This window comes from Pseudophryne corroboree, chromosome 2 (assembly GCF_028390025.1).
Source record: "Pseudophryne corroboree isolate aPseCor3 chromosome 2, aPseCor3.hap2, whole genome shotgun sequence".
Lineage (NCBI taxonomy): Eukaryota > Metazoa > Chordata > Amphibia > Anura > Myobatrachidae > Pseudophryne > Pseudophryne corroboree.
Genome location: NC_086445.1, coordinates 1,024,216,085 through 1,024,232,684, shown reverse-complemented (window position 1 = coordinate 1,024,232,684; position 16,600 = coordinate 1,024,216,085). Strand labels below are relative to the sequence as shown.

Genomic DNA, 16,600 nt, shown 5'->3' with positions numbered 1-16,600 from the left:
TATCGCAGAAAATGCGTGCTGTGTCACATTTTTGCGAACACTGGGAGTCAGTGTCTGCTTTCCACGAACGGAGCCAGAGGATGCAGCAGGCGACCATGGAGGTAGCAGTTGCCTTGGAAACCAGGAGACCGGCATCCAAAACCGCTTCCCTCAGGTAAAAAGCGGCCTCCCTAATATGAGCGATGTGAGACAGTGTCTCCTTTGAAGCATCCGAGGAGAGGCCTCCCTCCAAAGCGTCGGCCCAGTGTTCAGCAGCCACAGTAGGACTAGTTACAGGCCTAGTGATGAGCGGATTCGGTTTTACTCGGTTCTCAAAACCGAATCTTATTGGCTATCCAAAACACGTGACATCAGTGAGCCAATAAGATTCGGTTTTGAGAACCGAGTAAAACCGAATCCGCTCATCACTAGTTTACAGCACCTGTGAGGGAACAGATTTGAGACTAGCTTCAATCCTCCCATCTGTAGTCTCTTTTAGGCAAGAGGCTGACGGGATAGGGAGGGTCGAGAATTTAAACTGAGCATGCCACGTGGGAATCCACTGGTGGGGGAGTTTCCCCATTTGGTACAGTCGGTTGCTGGAACTGGGTAAAGACAAGTTAGCCTCTTGGGGATTGGAACTTTTTACTAGGATTATTCCCAATGGGAGTGCAACCACCGGGGTGTGTAGACGGTCAGCTATCCGACCCAATAATTGTGAGAAAGAAGTCCAAGGGAGTTCTTGCACAGGAGCTGGTGGTGCTGGACTGAGATGCATGACAAGCAGTACACAATCCCCCCCCTGCACAGTGTCCTGTGGAGATAACCCACAGGCGTTACATGAAATTAGTAAAGGTGACTCAGCCTCCTTATGCCCCTTGCCAGACATAGCTGCAAGGGAGTTTCAGCACACAATATGGCAATAGGGAGTGTGCAACAGACAACAGTGCTGTGACTAACTTTAGTAACTCAGAGTAGTGAAGATTGTAGGAAACTTTAAACACCTGGCCCCTGGTGAAAGGACCAAAGGAAAGAAACAGAAGGGATTGGTATAGAGCAGACCGTAGTGCTAGCACAAGTCACAGACATTGCAGAACACAATTTAAAATACACTGCAATGGGCACTAAATCAACTACACAGCAGCAGTAGCTGGTAGGATGTTAGCGCTGTATAACCTGGCACTTTGGAGAGGTATAGAGGGAGACCTGTAGCTGCAATGTGAAAATGACTGCCTGAGGTCTCTGAGGGTGGAAGAAGAGCAGCTAATTGGCAGGAAGACCGCAGGAAATGGCACCCTGAGCTGGGGGAGGGGCCACAGGCAGAGTGCTGGCCTTCCCTATGCTAACGTTACCACCTAGGTACTCTGGCCCCATCAATGATTGCCTGTGCCAGTAAAAAACCCTGGTTGTCTAGTGGAGTCCCTTGTGCACCAGTGTCCACACCAGCGTCCTCTGGCCGCAGGATGGACTGCTTAGAAGATGGGGTTCCCTCCTTACCTGCCCCAGGGTCCATAGGGTGAGCAGCACTAGCCTCCGCTCCCCTGTGGCCAGAGTTTCGGCACCGGCAGGGGGGTGATGGAGCAGCAATACTCGAGTCCGTGGGACTGACTAGTGCTACTGCTCAATGTTGTTAAAAGTAAAAAAAAAAAAAAAAATACCATAAGTTACAAGTTTGGGGCTGCTAAGACGCAGTCCCACTGTTTAAACAGCGATCTAGCTCCTGCCGGCACCAAAACGAAGCGGAGATGCCTGAGCATGGGGGCCGGGTATAGGGTGGAAGGACCAGAGCATCTTGAGATACCTTAAAGCTTAACTGTTTGGTGCTTGACCACCACCTACACTCTGTTGTCTTGCTGTGGAGCTCTATGGAACCCGAAGAAGAAATACCTGCCCACTGTGCAGTGGGTGGAGTCAGTAAAGGCGGTTATGACTGGAAGAGGGAATCCACTATTGGCCCAGGTCTAATGAGGCCCAAAACCAATCTGTGATCGCTTTGTGCGGGCAGCGAGGCGCATCCGGCCACACCAGATTTATAACAGCATGCATCTGACCCAATTGTACAAATCTCTTATGGGTGATCCTCCCATTACACTACCTGACGGGTCAGAGCCAGGAACCATTTTCTTTTACCGAAGTTCTTAATTGTATCTCATCTACATGTTCAAGCATTATGTACGTGTTTGGACTTTACACGTATCTTATGCGAACGAGCTATACGAACACATATATTGTAGTCGATGCTCACAGAAGTATGCAGGGATAGGTTTTGTTGTATACTGCTCATCACTGTGTAATGTTTTATATAAGTAACGTGTAATAAATAATATGCTTGACTCACTCCTATGTCTTGTTAAATTGTATACAGCAGTTTTTTTTTTTTTTTTATTGAAGCAAAGAGAACAAATTATAATATAATACACACGAGGAGGGATTGTAGCTGTTTGTGGCTATTTATTTACTACTTCATTTGTTTTCCCATCCAAGAAGTCATGAGAATGATTTACAGATTCATAGGTAACGTGTGAGTGATGCCTCGGCCAGCATAAACAGAAAGCCTACTATTCGCTACAAACTGCAACACGCACGTGTGTATCCCTGTTAGCAGGATTCCGGCAGCCCCCAAGCTCTTACCTCTACATGCCTATAATCAGCTATGGGGCTGGGTGGGTCAGGCTCACGGTTCTTCCATGATTTGGCTCTCTCAGCATATCTGTCCTTCTCTTCAACGGTCAACATCTAAAATACAAAACACACTTCAGCAAATTGCCATAAGACTAATATACTGTACACATAGGAAGTCTCTCCTGGGACAGCACACAGGCCATGTTACACCATACAGCACACAGGCCATGTTACACATAGGGGGTCTCTCCCGGGACAGCACACAGGCCATGTTACACCATACAGCACACAGGCCATGTTACACATAGGGGGTCTCTCCCGAGACAGCACACAGGCCATGTTACACCATACAGCACACAGGCCATGTTACACCATACAGCACACAGGCCATGTTACACCATACAGCACACAGGCCATGTTACACCATACAGCACACAGGCCATGTTACACATAGGAGGTCTCTCCCGGGACAGCACACAGGCCATGTTACACATAGGGGGTCTCTCCCGGGACAGCACACAGGCCATGTTACACCATACAGCACACAGGCCATGTTACACATAGGGGGTCTCTCCCGGGACAGCACACAGGCCATGTTACACCATACAGCACACAGGCCATGTTAAACATAGGGGGTCTCTCCCGGGACAGCACACAGGCCATGTTACACCATACAGCACACAGGCCATGTTACACATAGGGGGTCTCTCCCGGGACAGCACACAGGCCATGTTACACATAGGGGGTCTCTCCCGGGACAGCACACAGGCCATGTTACACATAGGGGGGTCTCTCCTGGTACAGCACACAGGCCATGTTACACCATACAGCACACAGGCCATGTTACACATAGGGGGTCTCTCCCGGGACAGCACACAGGCCATGTTACACATAGGGGGTCTCTCCTGGTACAGCACACAGGCCATGTTACACCATACAGCACACAGGCCATGTTACACATAGGGGGTCTCTCCCGGGACAGCACACAGGCCATGTTACACCATACAGCACACAGGCCATGTTACACATAGGGGGTCTCTCCCAGGACAGCACACAGGCCATGTTACACCATACAGCACACAGGCCATGTTACACATAGGGGGTCTCTCCCGGGACAGCACACAGGCCATGTTACACCATACAGCACACAGGCCATGTTACACATAGGGGGTCTCTCCCGGGACAGCACACAGGCCATGTTACACATAGGGGGTCTCTCCCGGGACAGCACACAGGCCATGTTACACATAGGGGGTCTCTCCCGAGACAGCACACAGGCATGATACATACAGCACACAGGCCATGTTACACATAGGGGGTCTCTACCGGGACAGCACACAGGCCATGTTACACATAGGGGGTCCCTCCCGACCTGCACAGACATGTTACATACAGCACGTTACACATAGCGGGTCTCTCCCAGGACAGCACACGGAGATGTTACCAGTGTTCGCAAAATATGCGCTATGGCGCGTTTTAACGCGGTAAAGGGAGCGGAGAACTCTTTAAAAATGAGCGGATCCTGCAGGACGTGCTGCAAGACAGAGTCCTGTGTGCATAGTGCGCCGCTCCAGCCTCAAAGAGACCGCTTGACCAGCAGCAGGCACCGCGCTGTGCTATGTGACGGCGGCTGCCTTCCTGCACAAAGCGCGATCACTGCGGATCAGCGTGTATGCAACAGCTCCATGGCAGGTATTGGCATATGCACAGTATATACCGTGTACATACACACACACATATATACTACAAAATACACCTCCCCTGTGTAATGCCACTTCAAAGATCCTGGGCAGGTCAGTCACATACCTAATGATATTATGCTATAGAAAAAAATCAAGATTTTGGTACTTACCGATAAATCCCTTTCTCCGATTCCACAGGGGCCACTGGAGTGCAGATACAATGGGGATATAGTAGGCAGTAACTGGGAGCTGGCACTTTAAATTTATAACCATGTGACTAGCTCCTCCCCTACTATGTCCCCCCTCCAAGCCAGTCTTAGTTAAAACTGTGCCCGAGGAGAGCTGGAAAAGACCAACGTCAAAGTAGAGGAGGTTCGCTAAGCCAACTAAACAGGTTAACACCAAGGAAACATAGTGATAGGGTAACATGAACAATACGCGCAGTCACACAGTGACATGCAACCCGATAAGTGAAGTAGGAGGAAACAGCTCTGGGTGGGCGTCCAGTGGCCCCTGTGGAATCAGAGAAAGGGATTTATCGGCAAGTACCAAAATCCTGATTTCTCCTTCATTCACTAGGGGCCACTAGAGTGCAGATACAATGGGGACGTCCCAGAGCTCCCAAGACGGGAGGGAGCGCGGAGATTCCTGCAACAACCGTTCGGCCCAACTGTGACACAGAGGCCGCAAAAAAGGCAAATCCGTAAAACGTGACAAACATATGATGTCCCGACTAAGCGGCATCGCAACATAAAGCATTCACGGAAACCCCGTGGGCGGCCGCCCCTGAAGGTCCCCTAGAGCGCGTGGAGTGCGCCGAAATGGAAAACGGAGGCCCTCGAGCAACCGCCAAATAAGACTGTCTGATGGCCAGACGTATCCAACGGTCCACGACCGTTGGGACCACGGACAATCAGGACGAGAACATTGTACAAAACAAAGACGAAAGCAAGTTGCCGAAGAGCTCTGTACAGAGAGTCGGAGAACCCTGACAACATCCAAAGGTCACGAATCCGGTGAAACCGCCGAGAGGGCCGAAAACACAAGTGTCAGATTTATATGAAAAGCGGACATCACCCCTGGAAGAAACGACAGCTGAGTATGAAGCCCAGCCGTAACTCAATTCGAAAGGGAGAATGTCGGTAGAGAACTCCCTGCAAGAAAACCTGAACTTCCGGCCGCAAGGCTAATTACCTTTGGAAGAAAACCAAAAGAGTAGAGACCTGAAACTCAGGTCAACCGTGTCGGAGCACAGCCGAGCAAACCACCCGGAGAAACTAAAGAAGGCGGTTAAATGAAAAACCGAAGGGAAAAACCATCGGCATCCACACCAGGCCACAAAAAGTTTCCAAAAGTGGCAAAAGATAGACGAAGTAACTGACTTCCGACATCGGGGCCCAGTAGGTATAACCGAAGCAGGGAAACGCCCTCCTTCTGAGAAGGTCTCGTGAACGGCCACCCCGTTAAACGAAACCTGTGGAAGACAGAACAAAGGACCCTGTTGAAGTAGACATTCCCACAGAGGTAGGAGCCAAGGCTCCTCTACTGACAACAGGTGCAGGGTGGATTTCCAAGTCTTGTGCGGCCAAACCGGAGTATCTGGAGGACTAGCGCACATCCTCCCTTTATGCGTTGCAGAAAGTGAGGTAGTAACAAAAAAAAGGAGGAACTACACAGAAGCTCCAAGGAGCTGTGAGGGCATCCTCGGCTACTGCCGCCAGAGCTCACGTCCAAGAGTAGTAAAGGGGCAGTTGAAGAGTCAGTCGGAACGCCATGAGGTCGATCCGAGTTCTCCGCCAACAGCCGACCAGCTGACAAAACTCCGGGTAATGTCCACTCACCCGGGTGCTTGACCTGGAATGAAGATTGTTGTCCTCTGCTCAGAGGAGGCTGCAGGTGACCTCTCTCAGCGTGGCTGAAGAGAGAGGGGAACTAGGCCCGAGGAAAGAAAAATCCTCTGACGGACCCGGATTGAGAACCATCTCTAAGAACAGAAAACAGTATGAGGAGCATAAATGGAACCCGTGTCGAATCAGAAGATCCTGAATCCTCCCGATATTCAGAAGCAACCTAATCTGCAGAGTGGGTTTCCAGCAGTAGATTATCCAGTTAGGGAACAAACGTCACTCCCTGCCTTTGAAGTAGGGCCATCCTGTGACCTTCATGAACACGGTGGTAGCGGAAGAGGGACCGAACGGAAAGGTCTGAAAGTGGAAATGAATATCCTGTACTAAGAATCGGGGAAAGGCCCAATGAGGAAACCCAATGGAAACAAGTAACCAGGCATCCCTGATGACTAAGGACGTCTAAACCCTCTTTGCTCCAAACTAGCAATCACAGACTGAAGGGATTCTTAGCTCAGAATAGGCCCGGCCGGGCCATCTGGCTTCGGCACGGAAAAAAACAAAAAACAAAGGCCTGAGAAAATGCCCTGATTCCAATGATGTGCGGAAACAGGGATCAGCACCCTTGCAGTTAGAAGCATCTGGAACGCCGCCTGCAGCACGACTCTGTCGTCAGAAGCTGGCAGACATGTGGTGAGGTACCACTGAGGCGGTTGGACTCCAAAATCGCGTATGTAACCGCCCGTGATGAGAAAACTAACCCAAACATACTCAGGCCTCCCAGAAAAACCACAGACATGCGCCCACCCTGGGATCTCCCAGGTGGGAGGGAGGTCTGACCTGCGGTGGGTGTGTTGGAGGACCTACAATCAGACTGGTCCGAGGATGCTGAACCGCTGCCTCGGTCTCTTACTTTGAGATCCCTTGGTGACGGAGATACCGTCCCTGTCATGTACTCGAAACCCGGAAAAGGTACGGAAAGATCTAAGGGAAAGACCGGTATAGGTCCAACTTGGAGCTGGAGCAGCAGTAGGGGAAAGAAAAGTGGATTTACCCAATGGCCTGAGAAATCCAGGCCGGAAGATCCTTCCCGACAGGGCCCGTAATGAACCACGCCACTGCTGCCCCTTAGGATTCAATATCCGCCTGTTACTATCACAGCCCTAAAGGTCGTCGGGTTAAAACAGCCCAAGCGGAGTTCAAGCTCCGAGTATACAGACTTCCTTGGAGATCTCAAAAGAACATAAAGCAGAATCGTAACTCTAATCTGTCCAAGGAATCAGTTGCGTGTAACCCAGAGGATAATTGTTTTACAACCTACCTGCTCCGGACAAGGTAGAACCTCTGCTGCCGCATATTTCTCTCCGATGGCTCCCTCCGCAAGGTAGCCCTAGGAACCGGCAGTCTCGTGGACCTGCGATACATCGAGGGGTATACCCTTGGAGAGGTCCGATATAGTTTCCTGCTTTCTGCGTGGAAAGGACAGGAAAAATAAGAATTTACTTACCGATAATTCTATTTCTCATAGTCCGTAGTGGATGCTGGGGACTCCGAAAGGACCATGGGGAATAGCGGCTCCGCAGGAGACTGGGCACAAAAGTAAAAGCTTTAGGACTACCTGGTGTGCACTGGCTCCTCCCCCTATGACCCTCCTCCAAGCCTCAGTTAGGATACTGTGCCCGGACGAGCGTACACAATAAGGAAGGATTTTGAATCCCGGGTAAGACTCATACCAGCCACACCAATCACACCGTACAACCTGTGATCTGAACCCAGTTAACAGCATGATAACAGAGGAGCCTCTGAAAAGATGGCTCACAACAATAATAACCCGATTTTTGTAACAATAACTATGCACAAGTATTGCAGACAATCCGCACTTGGGATGGGCGCCCAGCATCCACTACGGACTATGAGAAATAGAATTATCGGTAAGTAAATTCTTATTTTCTCTAATGTCCTAAGTGGATGCTGGGGACTCCGAAAGGACCATGGGGATTATACCAAAGCTCCCAAACGGGCGGGAGAGTGCGGATGACTCTGCAGCACCGAATGAGAGAACTCCAGGTCCTCCTCAGCCAGGGTATCAAATTTGTAGAATTTAGCAAACGTGTTTGCCCCTGACCAAGTAGCTGCTCGGCAAAGCTGTAAAGCCGAGACCCCTCGGGCAGCCGCCCAAGATGAGCCCACCTTCCTTGTGGAATGGGCTTTTACAGATTTTGGCTGTGGCAAGCCTGCCACAGAATGTGCAAGCTGAATTGTACTACAAATCCAACGAGCAATAGTCTGCTTAGAAGCAGGAGCACCCAGCTTGTTGGGTGCATACAGGATAAACAGAGAGTCAGATTTTCTGACTCCAGCCGTCCTGGAAACATATATTTTCAGGGCCCTGACTACGTCCAGTAACTTGGAATCCTCCAAGTCCATAGTAGCCGCAGGTACCACAATAGGCTGGTTTAAGTGAAACGCTGAAACCACCTTAGGGAGAAATTGAGGACGAGTCCTCAATTCTGCCCTGTCCGTATGAAAAATTAGGTAAGGGCTTTCATAGGATAAAGCCGCCAATTCTGAGACACGCCTGGCTGAAGCCAGGGCTAACAGCATTACCACTTTCCATGTGAGATATTTTAAGTCCACAGTGGTGAGTGGTTCAAACCAATGTGATTTTAGGAACCCCAAAACTACATTGAGATCCCAAGGTGCCACTGGAGGCACAAAAGGAGGCTGTATATGCAGTACCCCCTTGACAAACGTCTGAACTTCAGGAACTGAAGCTAGTTCTTTCTGGAAGAATATCGACAGGGCCGAAATTTGAACCTTAATGGACCCTAATTTTAGGCTCATAGAAAGTCCTGTTTGCAGGAAATGCAGGAAACGACCCAGTTGAAATTCCTCTGTAGGGGCCTTCCTGGCCTCACACCACGCAACATATTTACGCCAAATACGGTGATAATGTTGCACAGTTACATCCTTCCTGGCTTTGATCAGGGTAGGGATGACTTCATCCGGAATGCCTTTTTCCTTCAGGATCCGGCGTTCAACCGCCATGCCGTCAAACGCAGCCGCGGTAAGTCTTGGAACAGACAGGGTCCCTGCTGGAGCATGTCCTTTCTTAGAGGTAGAGGCCACGGGTCCTCCGTGAGCATCTCTTGAAGTTCCGGGTACCAAGTCCTTCTTGGCCAATCCGGAGCTACGAGTATAGTCCTTACTCCTCTCCTTCTTATGATTCTCAATACCTTGGGTATGAGAGGCAGAGGGGGGAACACATACACTGACTGGTACACCCACGGTGTTACCAGAGCGTCCACAGCTATTGCCTGAGGGTCCCTTGACCTGGCGCAATATCTGTCCAGTTTTTTGTTGAGGCGGGACGCCATCATGTCCACCTTTGGTTTTTCCCAACGGTTCACAATCATGTGGAAGACTTCTGGGTGAAGTCTGTTTACGTGGGCGACTGCCGTGATGTTGTCCGACTGGATCAACACCGGCTGACCCTGAAGCAGAGGCCTTGCCTGACTTAGGGCATTGTAAATGGCCCTTAGTTCCAGGATATTTATGTGAAGTGACGTTTCCATGCTTGACCACAAGCCCTGGAAATTTCTTCCCTGTGTGACTGCTCCCCAGCCTCTCAGGCTGGCATCCGTGGTCACCAGGACCCAGTCCTGAATGCCGAATCTGCGGCCCTCTAGAAGATGAGCACTCTGCAACCACCACAGGAGAGACACCCTTGTCCTTGGAGACAGGGTTATCCGCTGATGCATTTGAAGATGCGATCCGGACCATTTGTCCAGCAGATCCCACTGAAAAGTTCTTGCGTGGAATCTGCCGAATGGAATCGCTTCGTAAGAAGCCACCATTTTTCCCAGGACCCTTGTGCATTGATGCACTGACACTTGGCCTGGTTTTAGGAGTTTCCTGACTAGGTCGGATAACTCCCTGGCTTTCTCCTCCGGGAGAAACACCTTTTTCTGGACTGTGTCCAGAATCATCCCTAGGAACAGCAGACGTGTCGTCGGAATCAGCTGCGATTTTGGAATATTTAGAATCCACCCGTGCTGTTGTAGTACTACTTGAGATAGTGCTACTCCGACCTCTAACTGTTCTCTGGACCTTGCCCTTATCAGGAGATCGTCCAAGTAAGGGATAATTAAGACGCCTTTTCTTCGAAGAAGAATCATCATTTCGGCCATTACCTTGGTAAAGACCCGGGGTGCCGTGGACAATCCAAACGGCAGCGTCTGAAACTGATAGTGACAGTTCTGTACCACAAACCTGAGGTACCCTTGGTGAGAAGGGCAAATTGGGACATGGAGGTAAGCATCCTTGATGTCCGGAGACACCATATAGTCCCCTTCTTCCAGGTTCGCTATCACTGCTCTGAGTGACTCCATCTTGAATTTGAACCTTTGTATGTAAGTGTTCAAGGATTTCAGATTTAAAATAGGTCTCACCGAGCCGTCCGGCTTCGGTACCACAAACAGCGTGGAATAATACCCCTTTCCCTGTTGTAGGAGGGGTACCTTGAGTATCACCTGCTGGGAATACAGCTTGTGAATGGCTTCCAATACCGCCTCCCTGTCGGAGGGAGACGTTGGTAAAGCAGACTTCAGGAACCGGCGAGGGGGAGACGTCTCGAATTCCAATTTGTACCCCTGAGATACTACCTGCAGGATCCAGGGGTCCACTTGCGAGTGAGCCCACTGCGCGCTGAAATTCTTGAGACGGGCCCCCACCGTGCCTGAGTCCGCTTGTAAGGCCCCAGCGTGATGCTGAGGACTTGGCAGAAGCGGGGGAGGGCTTCTGTTCCTGGGAAGAGGCTGCCTGCTGCAGTCTTTTTCCCCTTCCTCTGCCCCGGGGCAGATATGAGTGGCCTTTTGCCCGCTTGCCCTTATGGGGACGAAAGGACTGAGCCTGAAAAGACGGTGTCTTTTTCTGCTGAGAGGCGACCTGGGGTAAAAAGGTGGATTTCCCAGCCGTTGCCGTGGCCACCAGGTCCGATAGACCGACCCCAAATAACTCCTCCCCTTTATACGGCAATACTTCCATATGCCGTTTGGAATCCGCATCACCTGACCACTGTCGCGTCCATAACCCTCTTCTGGCAGAAATGGACAGCGCACTTACTCTTGATGCCAGAGTGCAAATATCCCTCTGTGCATCTCGCATATATAGAAATGCATCCTTTAAATGCTCTATAGTCAATAATATATTGTCCCTGTCCAGGGTATCAATATTTTCAGTCAGGGAATCCGACCAAGCCACCCCAGCACTGCACATCCAGGCTGAGGCGATTGCTGGTCGCAGTATAATACCAGTATGTGTGTATATACTTTTTAGGATATTTTCCAGCTTCCTATCAGCTGGTTCCTTGAGGGCGGCCGTATCAGGAGACGGTAACGCCACTTGTTTTGATAAGCGTGTGAGCGCCTTATCTACCCTAGGGGGTGTTTCCCAACGCGCCCTACCCTCTGGCGGGAAAGGGTATAATGCCAATAATTTTTTAGAAATTAGCAGTTTTTTATCGGGGGAAACCCACGCTTCATCACACACATTTAATTCATCTGATTCAGGAAAAACTACAGGTAGTTTTTTCACACCCCACATAATACCCTTTTTTGTGGTACTTGTAGTATCAGAAATGTTCAAAACCTCCTTCATTGCCGTGATCATGTAACGTGTGGCCCTACTGGACATTACGTTTGTCTCGTCACCGTCGACACTGGATTCAGTATCCGTGTCAGGGTCTGTGTCGACCATCTGAGGTAACGGGCGTTTTAGCGCCCCTGACGGTGTCTGAGACGCCTGAACAGGCACTAATTGATTTGTCGGCTGTCTCATGTCGTCAACAGTTTTTTGCAAAGTGCTGACATTGTCACGTAATTCTTTAATTACTACCATCCAGTCAGGTGTCGACTCCCTAGGGGGTGACATCACTAACACAGGCAATTGCTCTGCTTCCACATCATTTTCCTCCTCATACATGTCGACACAAACGTACCGACATACAGCACACACACAGGGAATGCTCTGATAGAGGACAGGACCCCACTAGCCCAGGCCTGGCCAACCTGTGGCTCTCCAGCTGTTGTGAAACTACAAGTCCCATCATGCCTTGCCACAGTTTTGCTATTAGGGAATGCTAAAACTGTGGCAGGGCATGCCGGGATGTGTAGTTTCACTACATCTGGAGAGCCACAGGTTGGCCAGGCCTGCACTAGCCCTTTGGGGAGACAGAGGGAGAGTTTGCCAGCACACACCAGAGCGCTATATATATATATATATATATATATATATATATATATATATATATATATATATATATATATATATATATATATATATATATATATATATATAAAGGGATAACCTTATATAAGTGTTTTTCCCTTATATAGCTGCTGTATAGATTTATCTGCCAATTTAGTGCCCCCCCCTCTCTTGTTTTACCCTGTTTCTGTAGTGCAGGACTGCAGGGGAGAGTCAGGAAGCTTCCCTCCAACGGAGCTGTGAGGGAAAATGGCGCCAGTGTGCTGAGGAGATAGGCTCCGCCCCCTTCTCGGCGGCCTTTCTCCCGCTTTTTTAAGGAAAAATTGGCAGGGGTTAAATGCATCCATATAGCCCAGGAGCTATATGTGATGTATTTTTTGCCATCTAAGGTGTTTTTATTGCGTCTCAGGGCGCCCCCCCCCCAGCGCCCTGCACCCTCAGTGACCGGAGTGTGAAGTGTGCTGAGAGCAATGGCGCACAGCTGCGGTGCTGTGCGCTACCTTATTGAAGACAGGACGTCTTCTGCCGCCGATTTTCCGGACCTCTTCAGTCTTCTGGCTCTGTAAGGGGGCCGGCGGCGCGGCTCTGGGACCCATCCATGGCTGGGCCTGTGATCGTCCCTCTGGAGCTAATGTCCAGTAGCCTAAGAAGCCCAATCCACTCTGCACGCAGGTGAGTTCGCTTCTTCTCCCCTTAGTCCCTCGGTGCAGTGAACCTGTTGCCAGCAGGATTCACTGAAAATAAAAAACCTAAAACTAAACTTTTTCTTAGAAACTCAGGAGAGTCCTAGAATGCACCCTTCTCGGCCGGGCACAAAAATCTAACTGAGGCTTGGAGGAGGGTCATAGGGGGAGGAGCCAGTGCACACCAGGTAGTCCTAAAGCTTTTACTTTTGTGCCCAGTCTCCTGCGGAGCCGCTATTCCCCATTGTCCTTTCGGAGTCCCCAGCATCCACTTAGGACGTTAGAGAAACAAACATTGTTTGATACCTGAAATTGTGTATTCAGATGTCTCCAGTCCGCCGAGCGGAGCACATCCAGCTCATCCGAAACTGGACAAGTCGCTGTCGTCTCTTCATTGGTACCGAACCCCGAGGAATGTGAAGCGCTCCTATACCTGCTTCATCTGACGAACTGCTGTACAATGCGCCTCGTATCCTGTACATCTCTCGCCTCCCCCAAGAGAGGCCTCTCATCCGCAGTGTAACATGGAGGTTATCAAGCTCCGTTTAGAAACCTGGAGAGGAGAAATGACGGACGGGGACTCTGGTTAATAGTGACCTTACCTGCATAAGCTAAGCTGTTCAAACAGGAGCGTGCTGCAGCTGCGTTAAAGGCTAAGCAGATGGTTCCACCGCACAATCCCCAAATAACAGGGAATTCTCTGAGTTACATTTAGGTAAATGAAAAGAGAAAAAGGAGGGTTAAAGAAGTGCAGCCCTATGTAATCTCCACACTATAAAGTGCAGTGACAGGCACGTCTCCCTTCTCTGTGTTCAGATGCCTCTATTAGCGTACTGAGCCACCGCAGCAATTTGACGGATGACACACACACATTCTTAAAATTACACACAGCATTAGTACCAAGGGAAACAAAGGAATAATAAAGGGAAGGCAATACCCGCCCTGTATATAGTGTACTGCTAAATTAGTAAGAAACAGGAGCAATACATGTTTCTCGGAAGCTCCGCTGGTTGTGGATAATTGCAGTCCATAGTGTGGTGGACCTTTGGATTTGCAGACAGTACGTCTATCACTGTTAAGTTATGTGGGACGAGAAACCAGGTCTGTACCTGGAAGTCCCTGGTATTATAATAAACGGAGGTAAAAGTTTTGTGTTCCACCTTATATGTACAGTAGGGTGTAAGCCCCGCCCTCCCCCCTGCTATGGCGCCTATGTAAAATCAATGGCGCTAGCGCTATAATATCCTGCCAAGGGAGGGCCTTGTAATAATTGAAAAAGCTACTCACCACTGTGAGATGAACGAGGCTTCATAAACCCAATGCTCTGACTGTAGGAGGTATCCCATCCCAATACAAGTCACACATTGCAAAGATCAGTCATTGTATGTGTGGTCTCCCGGGGAATGAGTTATGTTTTCTATTTTCACCCTCCTCAATCTCTGGGTTTGCTGGACCCATAAACCAAAATAATCATACTCTGTAATGAGGGCTATGCATGAGTAAATGGGCGCCAGCGCGTGCATAGCCGCGGGGATTAGTCGGGATGAAGCTCCGCCCCCCCCCCCCCCCCCCCCCGTTATGGCGCCCAATTTAAATCTTAAAAGCTCCAGCGCTAACGTAGCGGAGGGCGCCCCGCATCCCCCGCTGGCGATGCGAGCCACGGCGCGGAGGACTAATTTAGCGGGGGGCACTCTGTGAGCAATGCGAGCAACGGCCGGGGAGCAGAAAAAGCGGAGCCCGCTGTGTAGAGCGGGCTTAAGCTCCGCTCCCCGTATTGGCGTCCATCTGAACCCCAGAAGCTACAGCACTAACCTAGCTGGGGCGCCCTGCAGGCAATGCAAGCCACAGCTTGATTGTAAAGCGGGATTAGGCTCTGCCCCCCCTCCGTAATGGCGCCAGTTTCAAACTTACTAGGCGCCCTGAGTATCCCCGCGCAGGTTCTAGCGGGGATCTGTGTGCGGGGTGAGCGGGGGGTGCCGAAGACAAGAGCGGGCAGCGGGAGGGGAGAATGCAAGACCCAAACCTTTGATAAAGCTGTCCCTTGTGACAGTGAAACGCGTCAGAACCCTTCATTTGGACTTTAAAGAAAAGGACTTCAACTGCAATATCCAGACAATCGGACAGTGGACCTTAAAGCCTGGGATTTACAATTCTGGTGTGCCAGCCAGCTTACATCCACCTTCCAACTCCCTCAACTCTTGCGTTGGAGTTCGTGTCGTTCGGACCTTCGCTAAGGGAGTATTCCATCTCTAAGAATGGTAACTATTGTGGAAAAATTTGATTTATCCAAAAGGCTTAACATCTTCTAGGTCCACCTACCACTGGATAACACTGCCATCTGTCCTTAAAACGTCCAAATTTACCAGAGACTGGTTTTTATCAATTGGCTCCATTTTTTATTATTTTTTATGTTTTGGATATAAATTTAAAACATTGAATAATTTAGAATAACTAATGAGTATTTAATGTTACAATAATAAGAATTTACTTACCGATAATTCTATTTCTCGTAGTCCGTAGTGGATGCTGGGAACTCCGTAAGGACCATGGGGAATAGCGGCTCCGCAGGAGACTGGGCACAAAAGTAAAGCTTTAGGACTACCTGGTGTGCACTGGCTCCTCCCCCTATGACCCTCCTCCAAGCCTCAGTTAGGATACTGTGCCCGGACGAGCGTACACAATAAGGAAGGATTTTGAATCCCGGGTAAGACTCATACCAGCCACACCAATCACACCGTATAACCTGTGATCTGAACCCAGTTAACAGCATGATAACAGAGGAGCCTCTGAAAGATGGCTCACAACAATAATAACCCGATTTTTGTAACAATAACTATGTACAAGTATTGCAGACAATCCGCACTTGGGATGGGCGCCCAGCATCCACTACGGACTACGAGAAATAGAATTATCGGTAAGTAAATTCTTATTTTCTCTGACGTCCTAGTGGATGCTGGGAACTCCGTAAGGACCATGGGGATTATACGAAAGCTCCCAAACGGGCGGGAGAGTGCGGATGACTCTGCAGCACCGAATGAGAGAACTCCAGGTCCTCCTCAGCCAGGGTATCAAATTTGTAGAATTTAGCAAACGTGTTTGCCCCTGACCAAGTAGCTGCTCGGCAAAGTTGTAACGCCGAGACCCCTCCGGAAGCCGCCCAAGATGAGCCCACCTTCCTTGTGGAATGGGCTTTCACAGATTTGGGCTGTGGCAGGCCTGCCACAGAATGTGCAAGCTGAATTGTACTACAAATCCAGCGAGCAATAGTCTGCTTAGAAGCAGGAGCACCCAGCTTGTTGGGTGCATACAGGATAAACAGCGAGTCAGATTTCCTGACTCCAGCCGTCCTGGAAACATATATTTTCAGGCCTTGACTACGTCCAGCAACTTGGAGTCCTCCAAGTCCCTAGTAGCCGCAGGTACCACAATAGGCTGGTTCAGGTGAAACGCTGAAACCACCTTAGGGAGAAATTGAGGACGAGTCCTCAATTCTGCCCTGTCCGAATGAAAAATTAGGTAAGGG

At 49.8% G+C, this 16,600-nt stretch overlaps 1 protein-coding gene across 3 annotated transcripts in view; it reads right to left on the bottom strand.

The window, feature by feature from the left end:
* MAEL (maelstrom spermatogenic transposon silencer) overlaps positions 1–16,600 on the bottom strand; it is a 137,925-nt gene that overhangs the window by 103,232 nt on the left and 18,093 nt on the right. For 2 of the 3 annotated variants that reach the window (XM_063956733.1, XM_063956732.1), the window contains exon 2: positions 2,611–2,715. In XM_063956733.1, the coding sequence (XP_063812803.1) occupies positions 2,611–2,715 (105 nt within the window). Of the gene's footprint in view, positions 1–2,610; positions 2,716–13,383; positions 13,593–16,600 lie in introns of those variants that run through there. The other variant, XM_063956734.1, reaches the window with a different exon arrangement.